Genomic DNA, 15,647 nt, shown 5'->3' with positions numbered 1-15,647 from the left:
AATGATTTTCTTTTTTTTTTTTTCATTATAGTCTGGTAGATAATTTCATGGCATTTATTTTTTAAATATTATATCCGACATATGTCCGCCGCGGCAACGAGTTACATGGTCCATTTGACCAGTCCAGTTTAGCTTAATTTTTGGAAACATAAATTCAGTCAGCATGACTCGATAGCGCTCGCCGCTCTCCGTAACGGCAGCTCCTTTCTCATTTCGAAAGAAATAAGAAACGTTGATGCCGTCGACGTGTAAGCCGCTCTTAAAATCGACAAAGTGCGCTATGAACTTCGCGAACACAGTTTGCCTTTCTCAGCTGCCAAACCACAGTTTAGTTTTCATGTAGCTAAAAAAACACCCGATATATTATTTATATGTATTTTTGTATAACAAAACTTAAATGCGAGTAAAAATGTAAGGCAGTAAGAAAATAAAATATTCCGCAAGCGATATATTCATTAGAAATTCAAGTAAGCATTGGTTAACTATGTATTGTTTAATAATTTATCTAAACCTATTTACAAACGCATACATTTAATATAATTTATTAGAAAACTCTATCTCAACACATTCATTCCCATAAAAATTTATAAAGAGCGTGTTGCATAAAAAAGGCAAATCTGGAAAATATCCAATATTCAATAGATTTATTCCTTTTCAATTATATTTCTATTTTTTTTTTTTTTTTTGAGATTCATTACTCCTGAATTGTAAAAAACTTTGCTAATATGTCAGTTAGTAAATTGATTAAGAACTAAACGTTTATATAAATAGATAATAATAATAAAATCAATATTCTTGCATTTTATAAGACAGCTTAGCAAAATATAAAGTAGCTATCGTTCCAAATTTGCTTTAGTTTTACTCTAGCAATTTTTTTATTTTTTTAAAATCGCACATTTTTATATTTTCATTATTTACGTTTACACGTAGACAATTTTTCACGAAGCAAAATTTGCAGCCAGAAGCATTAAATTTCACATGAGTATTTTTTTATACATATTTCTATTAATAAACTTTGTAAATAAATTAAATCTTTTACTGCCGATTCATATAATTTTCCCCTTTAGGCATCATCCCAATAGTACTTCACGTTATCACGTTCGCGTGGCACATAAAAAGCCGCACATGTACTTTCCCAAACTTCTTTCGGGTATTCCCACTCCGAACTGAAAGTCCATTGTTTAGTATCCAAATCGTAACATTGTACGGCTGAGGTGGCACGATTTATTGTTGCCGTAGAGAGCAATCCGCCAATAAAATACACTTTTCTTTTGACTGCCGCTACGCCGGTATAGTACTTTGGCAAAGGATTGTGTGATTCGGTCGTCCACTGATCGGTGGTCGTATCATATACGTCCACCGCATCGGCCAATACTCGCATTTCTGTCACAGGATCTTCATACCAACCACCAAAAGCATAAATATGTCCATCAAAGACTATCAGTACATGGTCGGCGCGTGGTGTCGGCATCCGACATAGTTTATGCCACTTGCTCGATTTAGTGTCGAAACGCCAAAGCGAAGCAAGCACAATGTGTCGATCGATGCCACCTGCGTTGAAATGATATTCCTTTGTTTTAAATTTACTGTGGCTATAGTTCAACTTAACTTTATTTGTTTACCTGATATATACAATTGATCTCCTAAAACAACGCCGGCATGCTGGCTTCGATTCTCTGACAGCGCTGGCAGATACTCCCAACGATCAGCGTTCGCATCGTAACGTTCGCAATTCGAAACAGCCATGTCGTGTGCCCAAAGCTCGGCGCCACCATCATTATCATTAAGCTCACATACTCCTCCGACGGCGTACAAAAAGTTATTACCCATAGCATTTAGCGAAAATCGACAACGGTCCGCTTGTATAGGCGCAATCGTTTTCCATTTATTTTTGGCGGGGCAATAGCGAAAACCAAAGGGGTGGATATACTCCTTGAGGCAGACATCATACGAGCCACCTACAACGTATAAATCATTTCCCAGCACAGCTGTCCCATAGTTACCTGGAAAAATGTATATAAGTGATTAAACTAGTTTAGAATATTCACTCAGAAAATATGAAATAGAATTTTATTGGGTTATTCAATAGGTGCGCTTCAACTTTTTTCCGATAGGGAGGGCGAACGACGCAATATTTTTTATTTTTCGCTTGCCATTTGTAAACTTCATTAGTATACATTTCATCATGAAACGCTACACACTTGAGCAACGATTGCAAATCGTGCAAATTTTTTATGAAAATAATTGTTCTGTTGCTGCTCCTTAAGAGCATTACGACCATTTTACGGTCCATTTAACAAGCCGTCCCGTTTTGGGGTTATGTGAAGTCATTGGTCTACAGTAACAAGCCGGCGACGATTTGTGAGCTCAGAGCCAATATTGAACGCGAAATTGCTGGAATTTCGGCCGATTTATGCAAAAGCGTGGTCGAAAATTGGGTTCAACGATTGGACTTCGTAAAACGTGCACGCGGTGGCCATGCAAAAGAAATCGAATTTCATACTTAAATGTATATATTCAAACTCGATAATAAAAAAAAATTAGTTAAAAAAGTCAAACCGTTTGAGTTTTATACAAAAAAGTTCAAAAGTTGAAGCGCTCTTACTGAAAACCCCTATATTTTCTATTACGTACATTGTTCGATATGCGGTATTACAGTGAGGCTTTCCCATTTGCCCTTGGATGGCAAATAACAGCTAATGCGATTAGTTAACCCATTTGTTTCAAAACCGCCAATCTTCACCAAAGCCAATTCCATTCCACGCGTATTTGTGAGTACCTCAGCCGAGAGCAAGTCATCCGCATAAGCATCAGCTAAACGCAATTTACCCATCTCTTGTTTTAGCATTTCGTCATTCAATACCCGATAGTAGGCCAATGTAAGCGCATTAATATTAGATTCGAGACTCGTATTTCCTTTGGACTTCATGGCATTTATTGCACAGGCTCCAATTTGGTGAAATTGTACCTTTCCGAAAAGACGTCGTGTTAACTCTGGTTTCAGATCCGTCTCCAAACAATATTCGAAAACAATTTCAAGAACTCGTTGTTCCGAACAATCCACTGGATAATTACATGCGAGAACGTGCTCAAATTGGTCCAATGTAAGGCTGAGCAGGTCCGGTGTCTGAGCAAATTCATCAAGGCGTGAACACATGTAACGATACGCTTTTTTCTTCAACGGCTCCAGTGAATACAAATCGGCTAGAGCGGCAATCGCAACACAGTTGTCCAAATCGATTTGTGACTCAAGAAAATGTGAACAAGCATCGATAGCTGCCTTCATCTGAACATGCGTCGATACAGATAAAACATCCTGCACATTATTACGATCTAGCTCCAACTTGGATGTGTAGACATATTCCAGAAGCAATTCTAAGCCATGCGCATTTATGCCATTTAATTTTATTTCAGACTGGTGAGCTTCTCTCATGGCATCAGTGAACATGGCGCAAAAATAATCACTACAGGCAGCCAATACAACACGATGTGCCTGCAAAAAAAATATTTTGTGCCATTATTTACTGGAACACAATTTATTAAGACCTTCTTCTATGTTCTTTTCCACGACAGCCGACTCTACGTTACCAGAACGACCAGATTTGTATCCTGTTAAGGACTGTCACTCTAGCAGCACTCCCCGGACATGCAAGGGGAATCTTTATGCTGCTACAACAACAATAACCTTCTTCTATGTTAATATAAATTATGAAAAAGAAAGATCTAAAGGTAACACACTCACCTTAAAAGTACGCCCCTCAACCAGTAAGGTAACATCAAATAGTTTCTCTGCACAACGTAACGCATTTAGACCCTTCATCAATGCTTCGGAATGTATAATTTGCATAAAATTATCATTATTTGCATTACGTGAATATGCTGTTGATGCACAAACTGCACACGTTGGGTTAGCACGGTTTTCAGGGCCTCCCTGTGATATGGAGGCAGCGCCACCGGCCATTATTTGAGCGATTATAATTGAAAACCTTTAGCACATTCGAGTAGGTATGCTAATAATCGTATTTCTGTAGATTCAAATTATAGATAAAAGAAATACGGAAATACCAGAAGTATAACTTGGATCAAGTTTGTGTGAAAGCAATGTAACACTACCACATATTTTTCTGTTTGATTTATGTAGTTATATTTGTGATGTCATTGGCATCAACTATGCTTTTACCATGAACCCTTACGCCTTATTATCGTTGCGATTTTTTAGCTATCTTCACTGGCACACAGAGTTCATTCGCTCATGTGTCTTATCACTAGTCAAGCAGAGAACGCGGAAGCCGTTACCTAAACCGTTGTATACACGGCTTTTGGCTATGTTATTAAGGCCCCTCGTTGTCTAGGTTACTGTTAACAATTATCAAGGTTGGGGAAGCCACCGCATACGTACATATATACATACATACAATTGTGAGGCGATTCAGCTCGCGCTGTAAGCTCGTTTCTTAAATGCTTTTTTTGAAGATTGTTATCAAGTAAATACAACCAATCTCGTATGAATCAGTTTTTTTGCCTAGAAATAGTCGTTTAGTTGCATTTATTAGGAAAAAAACAAGCTTTCGATACAACCGATTCTCGTGCATTAACCACACTCTTACCTTCTTTGAAGAAGGTGAATAAGCTCTTATTGATTGAATAATTTGCAATATACAATTCTCGTGCCATACGCATTCCTAAAGAAGTTGGTTTTAAAGCGACTAATATTTCACACCATTTCCTACTTCATTTGCCTTCTCAAACTAGGCCACATTACATTTGCAAATGCAAAAACAAAATATAATTTTAACAAAACAAATTCTTAAGTTCCCGCAAATGGTTATTTTGACTTTATCCACGTGAAAATTTTATGAATTTCGAAACGTTTAAAACTATTATTTAGAAGTTCAAACTTTTCCGTGAACGTGCAAAATATAAGGAAATAAAAGTGACAAAATTCGTAGACAATGTTTGATTGGATAAAAAAAGATCTTAATGACGTTTGAACCGAAATAGTCGAAATTGCAAAATGTCAGGTGTGCTCTCACAGGGTAACACAACTAGATAAAATCTAAAAAAAAGAATACGTAGTGTATTACCGCACTAACCAACAAACAGAAATTCACTGGCATAGGATAAAAATACTCAGCAAATAGAGATAAACGGTAGAACTATTGTGTACGTAGTATATATTCTTGATCTTCCATTCCCATGCAAAGAGGAGATTGAACCTACACACAGCAGAGAACGTAATGCAATTTGCGTTCTCTGCACACAGTATACAACTCTATAGAAATTAGCAGCTAATCATTCGAAACAAGACTAGTCGAAAAGAAACAGGTTCCTGATTTATGTATACAAGTCAGGACATAAGCAGTTTCTATATATATATAATCTTCCTACAATCGGTATAATATCCCTAAAAAAAACATTCATACATGATTTGGAAAAGTTTACTATTGCCATACTGTTGAGGAATGGCAAAGAACTTTTGCGCAACATTATTATTACACTAATTCTATTCTATCTGGATCAATTCAAATTCATAATTTCCATTCATTCACTAGAAAATTCTCATTAGCTTTAATGTACTGGGAAAATTACACAGTACTTATTTCAGGTAACTCACAACTCTACAACCCCTTTCGAATTTTTCGTCTCTTTATCGTGCCTTTCGTAAACAAGTTTCTCATTTCCGTTTTGGGGCAATTATCGTTATTTCCCATCAGGGTTGTGAAATTAAATTTTCAAAATTGTATCAAATTCACTTAAGAATCGTACTTTTTGTAATAAAATTGTACAATTTTTTTCCGTGAATAATTAATATCTTCATTTTACAATATTTATTCGTTTATTTAACAATAAACACAACAAAACAGATTTAATACTAGCCATTTCAAGACTTACATTTTCAGGTACGAGCTAAAAATTAAAAATGGTTTTCAAACATTTTTTCGTTCTCGGTAGCATCGTCTAATTCATTTTCATAAGGAATTGATTTCCCCCTTTGACTTTAATGAATCGTTTGTTTTTAGAGGGGAAACTGAATCACACCAAAAATACTCCAAATTCATTACGCTTTTTATATTTATACAATATAGTAATTATAATCAACAGAATTGTATCAAAACTTGTAGCTTCCTACTAAATACTTTCTTTAATGTTATTGCTGGCCGCAATTCATAATTTCATTATCTACCCGTACAGTGCTGCCATTGTCTCTAAAAATGCTTTTTTCAAATGAAACGAGCCTACGAATACAGCTCTGTCTTTTACAATATGCTTCACTTGAATTTCTTTTAGTTTTTCGTTTAAATTGGTCGTGTTTGGAGTGATTTTCGCTCATGGTATTTTCGCTGATTTGACGAATATCAACTTTCCGGTCTTAAACGTATGGAAATTGTTTTAAATATTATATTAGTTGAGAAAGCAGTTTTGATATAAAAATTGTCAATACAGAAGTCATGAAATTGTAAAAGTGCAGCATTAATTGCTTAATTTTTGTATGTAAAACGATCCCAGCCTTTACTGTCTTGAATGAAAACGCCGACACAATTGAATGGCGTTTCTTGTACCACCTTAAGTTTGAAGCAAGTACAGAAATCAGTGTAGCGGACAATGCCTCACGTAAGCACAAAGACTGGTAGCTGAAATTGTTGCAGCAGCGGCGTCAACATTTTTGCTTATTTTGTTTTGTGCACCTAAAATGAACTCGCTAGCATAAGTTTTTAAAGTAAGACATTGTGGCCATATATGAGTATGAACGTATATTTGTAAGTAAACAAATAATTGGCATAACTACGGATATGTTACGCAGTGGACGTATTTGCATATGGCATTCAAAAGCATCAAACCTTAAATCAGTAGCATAAATCAATTTTAACTTTTAATAACGGACTTCATCAAAGACCTGTCGCTAGACGCTTCTGTGCTAATATAAGACATATATGGTATATATATATTTTTTTGGAGCCACTGCTGGTATACCTTTGTTCATCGGGTAAAGACGTACTACGTACTTGTCCAACTGGTTTTTAACTTTCTTCAACGGCTCAAGCGATACAATAAATACTTGCTACACCAACAGAGCCAACAACATTCGAGCAACAGCAACAACTAAACTTTTGAAAATAATCATCGATAACCACATAGTTTTTTGGTTAGTAGATACAAGCACCAACTGAGGTCTGGTGCCATCGCAATCTTTACTTAGTCATCCAGTAGCAGGACAATTGGATACTCACTTTAATGTTTGGAATTTCGGCGAATAATAAAAGAGGGAGCACAATAGGATTGCTTAATAGCAAGCATTGGAGGTGAGTTATTTTAATTTTAAACCTATATACATATGTACATACATATATACAAAATGTATTTATAAGCTCAAAAAGAGTATTCTAAACACAATTTTAAAAATTCGCTATTTTATTTAAGCCCATTAATTTATATAATACGCAATATGGTTAATTCTTAACGGTGTACTGGCATCTTATCAGATACCGAGCACATTTTCCGTAGTTGGAGTTAGTCGTTAATTACTAAGAAGAACCAAACTACTTTACGCTTAACTGTTAATGATTGATGGATAAATTGTTGAACAAGGTCAAAAGCTTAGAATTAATTGCGTTCATGCGAGTTCCAATTTAAAATTATCACAGCCAAATACCTATCACGTTTCGATAATTAGGGATGAATTACACAAGAAATCAACATTTAATCATAATTCGAATTTGTAGCACAAAGACAGTTAAAGAATCATTTAACTAAAATCATTGGCTTCCAACCAGCAACAAATTTGTTAACGGGAATCGGTTCGTGTGCGCTGCGTAAAACCAGAAGCTGAAACACGAATCACTCGCAGTAGTTTCGTCAGCAATGGTAATAAGCCATGCAAACCTCAGACGAACAGCTATATTTTGTGCTGACCATCCAATAACCAGTTTGTTTTGTTTGGTGTTTAAGAAACCAAACTCATGCTGTTTTGGTTGGTATTTTTCTAGCTGAGCTAAAATTGGAAAAAAATACCGTCATTACGAAGGAAAGTTAGCTATGGTGGAGAACAAATATTAGGCACGTTTTTGGCTCTACTCTCTTTGAATTTAATGTTTACTGAGAGCTCTATAATTACATACATATTACCTGCACGGTATGCTTATAAGTGCACTTACATAAAAATGTGTGCATAAACATACATACAGGGGGCTCACAGACAAAGGAGTGAAGCAATCCCTTTTGGCAGTATTAAGTTTAAATCTTGCAAATATATCATAATACATTACCCCAACATATATATTTTTTTTTTTTTTTTTTTTTTTTTTTTTTTTTTGTATTTGTACCTATTTAAATTTATACATTTTTGTATTTTGTAGAGGAAAACTAATTATATTGTTCCTACGTACCCATATGTGGCAAAGCGATCTCAAATTTTAAAAACTCAGGTAGTGGATATTAGTGTCTAAGAACAAGCCAATCATATCTAACACTGAAAGATCATGGTCCATTGTGGGAAATTTAAATAGATCGTCAAACACCCGTTGAATTGAAATAGTATTAAATTACTGTAAAGAATACAAAAGCCAACTAAAATCGCTGAAATAGTTCAATAAAGTCCCACCCCGTTTCAAAACATTGAACGTTTATTGCGCGAAAACCATCTGCAAAATAAGGCCAAAACGGCACAGGACAAAATTTTCAAAGGCAGTTATTCAATATAGATATTGCGAATAGTCTGTGAAAATCTATAAATTCATGTACTATGCATGGAGTGCTCCAACAATTATAAGTAAAAATGAAAAATATTTTGTGAAAAAAGTGACATCCTGAAACTGTCCGCAGAGTCCCAAGAGAAGCTAATTTCATGGGACGCGCAGCCCGCACAAGCTGCACGAGGTAGTAGTGGGCAAGTCATATAACTGAGGATGAGAATTTCCATAATTGTTTCTGACAGTGGCAAGTTTAACCTTTTCCAATTAGTCCGCAAAAGTTTTGATCGGAGAAAACCATCTGCAGATATACTACCAAAAAATCTGTGCATCATAATCAAGGACGGTGGAGGACACGTAGCGATGTGTGTTATTTTGATATTCAAAGAAACCCTATATATCTTGAATATTTAAAACGATTTTTTCTTTATATTTTAAATAAAAACATATTGTATTTCCAAATGGCATATTAATTTTGTCAAAAATGTATTTTATTTTCGTTAATCACATTAATTTGTTGAAAAGTTTGGCTGTGAGCCACGTATGTATGTATGCAGCAACTACATTATTTTCTATATTACGTTTAGTCTCAACAAGGTGCCATTCATTGTGTTTTACATATTTATTTCAAGTTTGGCTCTACCTTCTTTGTGGACTAACCTGTAATTTCGGTGATAGCTCGTTAACGGTCTGATGTTGGCCACATCTCCTGAATTCTCACCACTGTGCCTATAATCAGTAATGCACATCCTGTGAGATCAATAGTTCTGGCTTAGAGAAGCTCAATTCCCTTTTCTTACTGTGAGGTTAAATATCAAAAGATTTATTTTTCTTCTGTCTTCGGCCTCTGCAGATTGTAAAGCTCTGTATATGACTTTAATGACTCCTTTCGATTCTGCGACTTACCCCAGAAACATCATCGCATTTGCTTCACCAATGAGAAGAAAAAAGCATCTAGGACTAGTATGGCCGAAAGTATTATTTTTATTTTTATTAAAAGAAGTGGATCTGGATGGGTTATATATATATATATATATATATATAATTGCCGCGTACACCCTTTTTGCGTGTTTGGCTGAGCTCCTCCTCCTATTTGTGGTGTGCGTCTTGATGTTGTTCCACAAATGGAGGGACCTACAGTTTCAAGCCGACTCCGAACGGCAGATATTTTTTATGAGGAGCTCTTTCATGGCAGAAATACACTCGGAGGTTTGCCATTGCCTGCCGAGGGGCGACCGCTATTAGAAAAATGTTTTTCTTAAGTTTGGTGTTTCACCGAGGTTCGAACCGACGTTCTCTCTGTGAATTCCGAATCGTAGTCACGCACCAACCCATTCGGCTACGGCGGCTGATGGGATGGATGAGTTATTGCGAATAATAAGGCCTCTATTTTCATATCTATCAATTCTCAAAGCAATTATTAATTAAGGATAAGCACCCCAATTCGTAAGACAAAATTTATCCACGCTCCCTCGACAGTTATTTCTACGTAAGATGAATTTATAAGTATATCCGTACATAAATTGTCACTTGCTGTGAAGTCATCTTAGTAGCTACCGCGAGCGCTTTTCTACGGGAAAAGAAAGAAGAATACTACTACAATTGTCTCTTAGTCTTCACAAATTCATTGGGTTTCAACGAAGTATGTGAGTACACTATAAATCTTCAGACCAAAGTTAATTATTACTTGGCCCCGGATATAAGAACTGTCAGTTTAGCAGTGCAAAAATGCTTCAATAGTATTTTAAATTGCTAGGATAAGACAAACAGAGTTCAGCCCACAATTTACGGCAAAAATTTTTAAAATTTGCATTACTCACTACTAATGACAAGTCTTTATAAATCCTACGGAGGTTAGGATTCCAGCAGAAACCTCCGACTTATCCGGTTACACAGTTACATTCCATTGCAATCGTTTTTTCAACGGCCTGGAGGTCATCCGATCTCCCTAATGTCATTCACTTCTCTCAATAAATTCTAAGTTTTAGGGAGAGAGTTTTCCAAGTTCCATGTAGAATTTCACAACATGTTTATATTTTGCCAGCGAACCAAAAACCATTAATTCGAACGAGGGTTATTACTATACTACTTTGTTTAAAGAAGCGATAGGACTGCATTCGAAAGAGAAGGCCTCAAACTAGACAACTGGCGTTTGGCACATCTTCTATAGCACCACTAGTACCGTTATTCAATAGCCGCACCTCGCATAATGATTTGCTCGTGTTTTTCGTGATAGGGAATTTGAACAATTGTTGAAAGCATTACATCGACTTACCAAATCTTACAATAAATTATACTTCCGTATGCTCTTGAGGGGCATAATTTATTGCATGATTCGCCAAGTCGATGTAATGTCTCCATCAATTTCAAAAATATAATAACGGACTTAAATAGAAATCTTGGTGTGAAAAAATCTTTGAAACATTAGTTAAAACTTTGTATAAAAAACACTGCTGAAACAAAGGCAATTTGAAACAATATTTTTCGATTTCTAAATGTTTTATTTATATAATTTAAGAAATAACAAAAACATAAGATAAGTCGTGTGCACTTCTTTTACAATAACAAAAAACTTAAAAAATGAGGAGAATTCACGCCAAAAAAGAACTCGGACATCTGGCATCACTTCGTAATTTCTGACAGTTTAAATGGGGGAATCCCATTTTTTAAATTATATATAGTTAATTGAGGAACGATCGACAGTTTTGGAAGTAAATTGTGTCAAGAAAATTGTGTCAAGTACGCATTTTCTTTTATCTTTTTTGTAAAATGAGTCGACAACGTGGCCAAACTTCGGTGGAAGTGCGAAAAATAATTATTGAGCAACATAAAAATGGAAAAACCATGCGTGAAATCGGCAAACTTGTAAATCGACCGCGATCAACTGTATGTGACACCATAAAACGCTTTAAAGAAAAAAAAACTGTAGAAAACAAAGTGAAAACAGGACGACCAAAGCTTTTTACGGACGCTAACGAGCGGTGGATAGTAAACCAAGTCAGAGCAAATCCTCATTTAAATGCTCCAAAACTTACAACACAAGTTAAAGAACATCTTGAAATTGTCTGCAATCCAGAAACTTTGCGATTAGTTCTAAGAAAAAACAACCTCAATGGCAGAGTCGCAAGAAAAAAACCCTACATTAGTAAGGAAAATAAAAACAAACGAATTAATTTTGCAAAGCCCTATAAAAATAAGGGCATTGAATTCTGGAAAGATGTGATATTTTGCGACGAAAGCAAATACAACATATTCAGATCAGATGGGCAGTCGTATGTATGGAGGAAGCCAAATGAGGAGCTGAAAGAGAAAAACCTGCGTGCCACTGTTAAACACGGTGCACCGTGGCGGTTCAGTGATGGTTTGGGGATGTATGTTCGCCTCCGGACCCGGAAATCTTTGTTTTGTTGATGGCATAATGGATCACAAGCAATATCTTTCAATTTTAAAAAGAAATTTAATTCAAAGTGCTGAAAAATTGGGTATGAAGGAACAATTTTATTTTTACCAAGACAATGACCCCAAGCATAAGGCGCTTGATGTTCGCTTGTGGTTGATGTATAACTGCCCGAAAGTGCTCGAAACTCCACCACAGTCCCCTGATATAAACGTCATTGAGCATTTATGGGCGCATTTGGAAAATAAACTCAAAAATCACAAAATTTCAAACAAAAAGGACCTCGAAGCTGCTCTTAAGGACGAATGGGCTAAAATTGATCCTGCCGTTTGCAGAAATTTGGTGGAGTCAATGCCGAAACGACTTAATGCTGTTATTAAATCCAAAGGGTTTCCCACAAAATATTAATTTTTATTTTTATTGGCTTTTAAAGTAAATTAATTTCCATGTCCGAGTTCTTTTTTGGCGTGAATTCTCCTCATTTTGAAAGTTTTTTGTTATTGTAAAAGAAGTGCACACGACTTATCTTATGTTTTTGTTATTTCTTAAATTATATAAATAAAGCATTTAGAAATCGAAAAATATTGTTTCAAATTGCCTTTATTTTAGCAGTGTTTTTATACAAAGTTTTAACTAAGGTTTGTCCGAGTTCTTTATTGAGCCACTGTACATATTTGTTTGATGAAGCCATAATTATATTTATTCAAGAAAACTTTTGTCAACAGCTCTTGACGTCCTCCATAAAAACTAGTTTTAAAATACGTGCGACATTAATGTAAATTCATATATGTATTTTTGTTATTTATTTTTAGAAGTACAAACATACATACGGCATTGTGCGTATTTACAAATGTATTGAATATATTGAATCGTTTATTTATGTGTCTTTATTTTCGTAAATGAACGATGTATAGTATTTATAACTGTACAAACAAGAGCTTAAGGGTGTTTGGAAAGCTTTAGGCTAATTCTAATATGCTAAGTGTAATATATAAAGGGTGTACCATCGACTAGTTCTTAATTGATAAAAAAAAGGAAAGTAACCCATCCTCAATTTTGTTCACATTTCTTATGGTTTCGTCTGATTCGCATTTCAGCAATAGCAAGAACAAGGTTAGCAGTAGATATAGTAATAGATTTTGACATTCTAGGGTTCAGAGGCAAAAACAAAATACATATGTTCTTCTTATTTTTGCTCTACTGCTACTACCTGTTCAATGTGCCCTGAACGTGAATAATGTTGTATATAAGCATCTGAATTATTTGTGGACTGACGGTATAGCATCGATCTTAACAGCATCCCACTAAAAAGTCTAGCAGGGTCAAATCGCAACACGATGGAATTCAACTGACCGTTACGCATAATTTCACGATCATCGAAATTAGTATGTAAACAAATTACTTGCTGAACGACTTGTGGTTGAATGTAGCGCCATCAAAAACCAACAAAATTAGTTCGTATGTCTATGTATCACTCTCTGTTGTCTGTAATGTTTTCGACGCGCGGAATGAGGGACTACCCCCCTAATACGGCAATTTCGCCTGATCCGAAATAATACTTTTTAGGCAAAATCACCATAATTTTCCTGCTGCTCCAATTCAATGTAAAAATAGGTTTAGAAAAAGATCTTCATTTGCATCCAATTTCTGAGTTACTTGCACTGTTAATCGAATTATTCAAATTATACTCACAGTTGCTGTAAGGATGATAGATTACAAGATTCGGTCATCAGAAGCAACATTGTAATTGTAACTTTGGTTACTACAACCTAATAGATTCGGCCGCAGAATTGTACCCGCTTCTAATCAGTTGTTGTTCAGGCGGCAATAAAGTAACACGATCAATGCCTTTGTTGATTTTTCTTATATCACCAACAGAATGTCGCATCCGCTGTTACGTCAGCAAATCAGCTGATTACTTCAAAATCACTAACAACCCATTAAAGATCTGATTTTAGCCACACCATCTGAACTCTGTCTACTGTGGGCTTGTTGACAACAGCGTCGAGTTAATGCTCTCGGATTCATAGACACACTGTCGTCAACAGGTGCAGTCCGGCTTTCTAATAGGATCCTAAAAACTCTTTACTGAACTATAAACTTTTTTATTTCGAAGCTTTTCCTTCATAGGTGCGCTCTTTTTGAAGCTTTAAATGAGCGATTTTCCGTTTCACGGAGTTATGCTGAAAGGAGTCTAATAACTCTAAATCCAATGATTTCGGTGCGTCTTATGTCTCATTGCCAATGAATTTCAGAGCTCTTTTGAAGTCATATTTGAGCTTTTTGTGGTGCTTTTATGTTGTTTTTTTTAACCCTTTTGTAATGGAATTAAAATTCTTACCTCTACATTTCAATTTTATTTGATTTTCTTAATATTGTTTAAGAAGCAGTTGAATGAGATAATTTCCAGTTGAGTTTTTAAATCATCTTCGTACATATAATAAATGCACAAATTCAATTAAGAAGATTTAGTGGGTTTGGAATAAATCTGAGTGGTTTAACAACTTGTATGCATTTAAAATAATTATGTTCTTTAATATTAAGCGAAATTAATTATTTTATAAATTTGTATTTTATTCATAAAAAATGAATCCGGTTATTTTACGGAAAAATTTGTTTTTTGTTGGCTAAGCGTTCTGTTGGGATATTTAATTAATATTATATTAATGCTCAGTTTTGTTTAATACTTTTACAATTTAAATAAGAAAGGATGTGTCAGCTTTATTCATCAACGTAATTTCCGTCAAGAACAACGCAATCATTCCAGTGCCGCTATAACAATTCAATACCACTTTTGTTGAACGATTTATCTTTTGCCTCAAAATAGGCCTCAGTTTCAGCGATAATCACTTCATTCATGTGGGAGCAATTTGAAGTTCAATTCACGTAGTTTCGCCATTGTTTTGTTTAACTGTTGATGAAACAAAATTATGAGCAAACACGTCACCCATTTTGAAAAGCGCTTTCTCTTAATATAGTCAAATTCTCATGCAATATAAAGCCAACATGTTCTTTACAATGTCAGCTAACTCACGGAACTTCACTTTTCAATCATTCCAAACGGTTTTGTGGATTTTTTTTATGTTACCGCCTCATTTGGACGGTGGCTGTATGACCACGTTTGAAGTCAGCAAACCATCGTTTTATTGTTGTTTCTGATGGAGTGGAGTCCCCATAACACTTTTTAAGCCATTGCTAAGCTTGAACGGGGTTTTCCCCCAGCAAAAAGCTGTGTAAAATTAAAACACAAAATTCTTTTTGATCCATTGTTTTGAAAATAACAAAAGTAGCGTCACTCTTAACGTAATAACTAATGAATAGAATATGAAGATATTTATTTTAACAGCTGTCTTTTTAAGGTTAGTACTAAGTGGAAGAGAGGTGTGTGTTAGACCTTGGACTTTTCAGTCCACGTATTAATACGCGTATCGATTTCTGATAGAAATATTATTGTCAATATTCTAAGAAGATTTTGATGAGGATTACTTTTGTAGAACATTTAAACCAACCACCCCGCTTCCCTTTATGGATCAAAAAGAAACAGAAGGCTAATTTTTACAAGT

General features: G+C 35.2%; 2 protein-coding genes across 5 annotated transcripts in view; one reads left to right on the top strand and one right to left on the bottom strand.

Moving 5' to 3' along the window:
• Positions 1-420: 420 nt before the first annotated feature.
• Positions 421-4,974, bottom strand: LOC128858330 (kelch-like protein 22). 3 transcript variants are annotated; one of them, XM_054094505.1, is made up of 5 exons: positions 4,579-4,974; positions 3,743-4,522; positions 2,635-3,493; positions 1,623-2,003; positions 421-1,551 (listed from the first exon to the last, which is right to left on the bottom strand). In XM_054094505.1, the coding sequence occupies exons 2-5, from the start codon at positions 3,959-3,961 to the stop codon at positions 1,064-1,066; spliced, it is 1,947 nt and encodes a 648-aa protein (XP_053950480.1). In that variant the 5' UTR covers positions 3,962-4,522; positions 4,579-4,974; the 3' UTR covers positions 421-1,063. The 3 variants fall into 3 exon arrangements, with proteins under 3 accessions (XP_053950480.1, XP_053950479.1, XP_053950481.1); XM_054094504.1 differs by having other exon boundaries at positions 4,608-4,974; XM_054094506.1 differs by having other exon boundaries at positions 3,743-4,025; positions 4,608-4,974.
• A 1,327-nt stretch (positions 4,975-6,301) lies between these two features.
• The window catches only part of LOC128858329 (uncharacterized), a 38,125-nt gene continuing 28,779 nt past the window's right edge, over positions 6,302-15,647 (top strand). The window contains exon 1 of one of the 2 annotated variants that reach the window (XM_054094503.1): positions 6,302-7,301. In XM_054094503.1, coding sequence (XP_053950478.1) covers positions 7,234-7,301 — 68 coding nt within the window. In that variant the 5' untranslated portion in view covers positions 6,302-7,233. The remainder of the gene's footprint in view (positions 7,302-15,647) is intronic. The other variant, XM_054094502.1, reaches the window with a different exon arrangement.

The sequence above is a fragment of the Anastrepha ludens genome, chromosome 3 (genome assembly GCF_028408465.1).
Source record: "Anastrepha ludens isolate Willacy chromosome 3, idAnaLude1.1, whole genome shotgun sequence".
Classification (NCBI taxonomy): Eukaryota; Metazoa; Arthropoda; class Insecta; order Diptera; family Tephritidae; genus Anastrepha; species Anastrepha ludens.
This window is presented reverse-complemented; position numbering and strand designations above follow the sequence as displayed.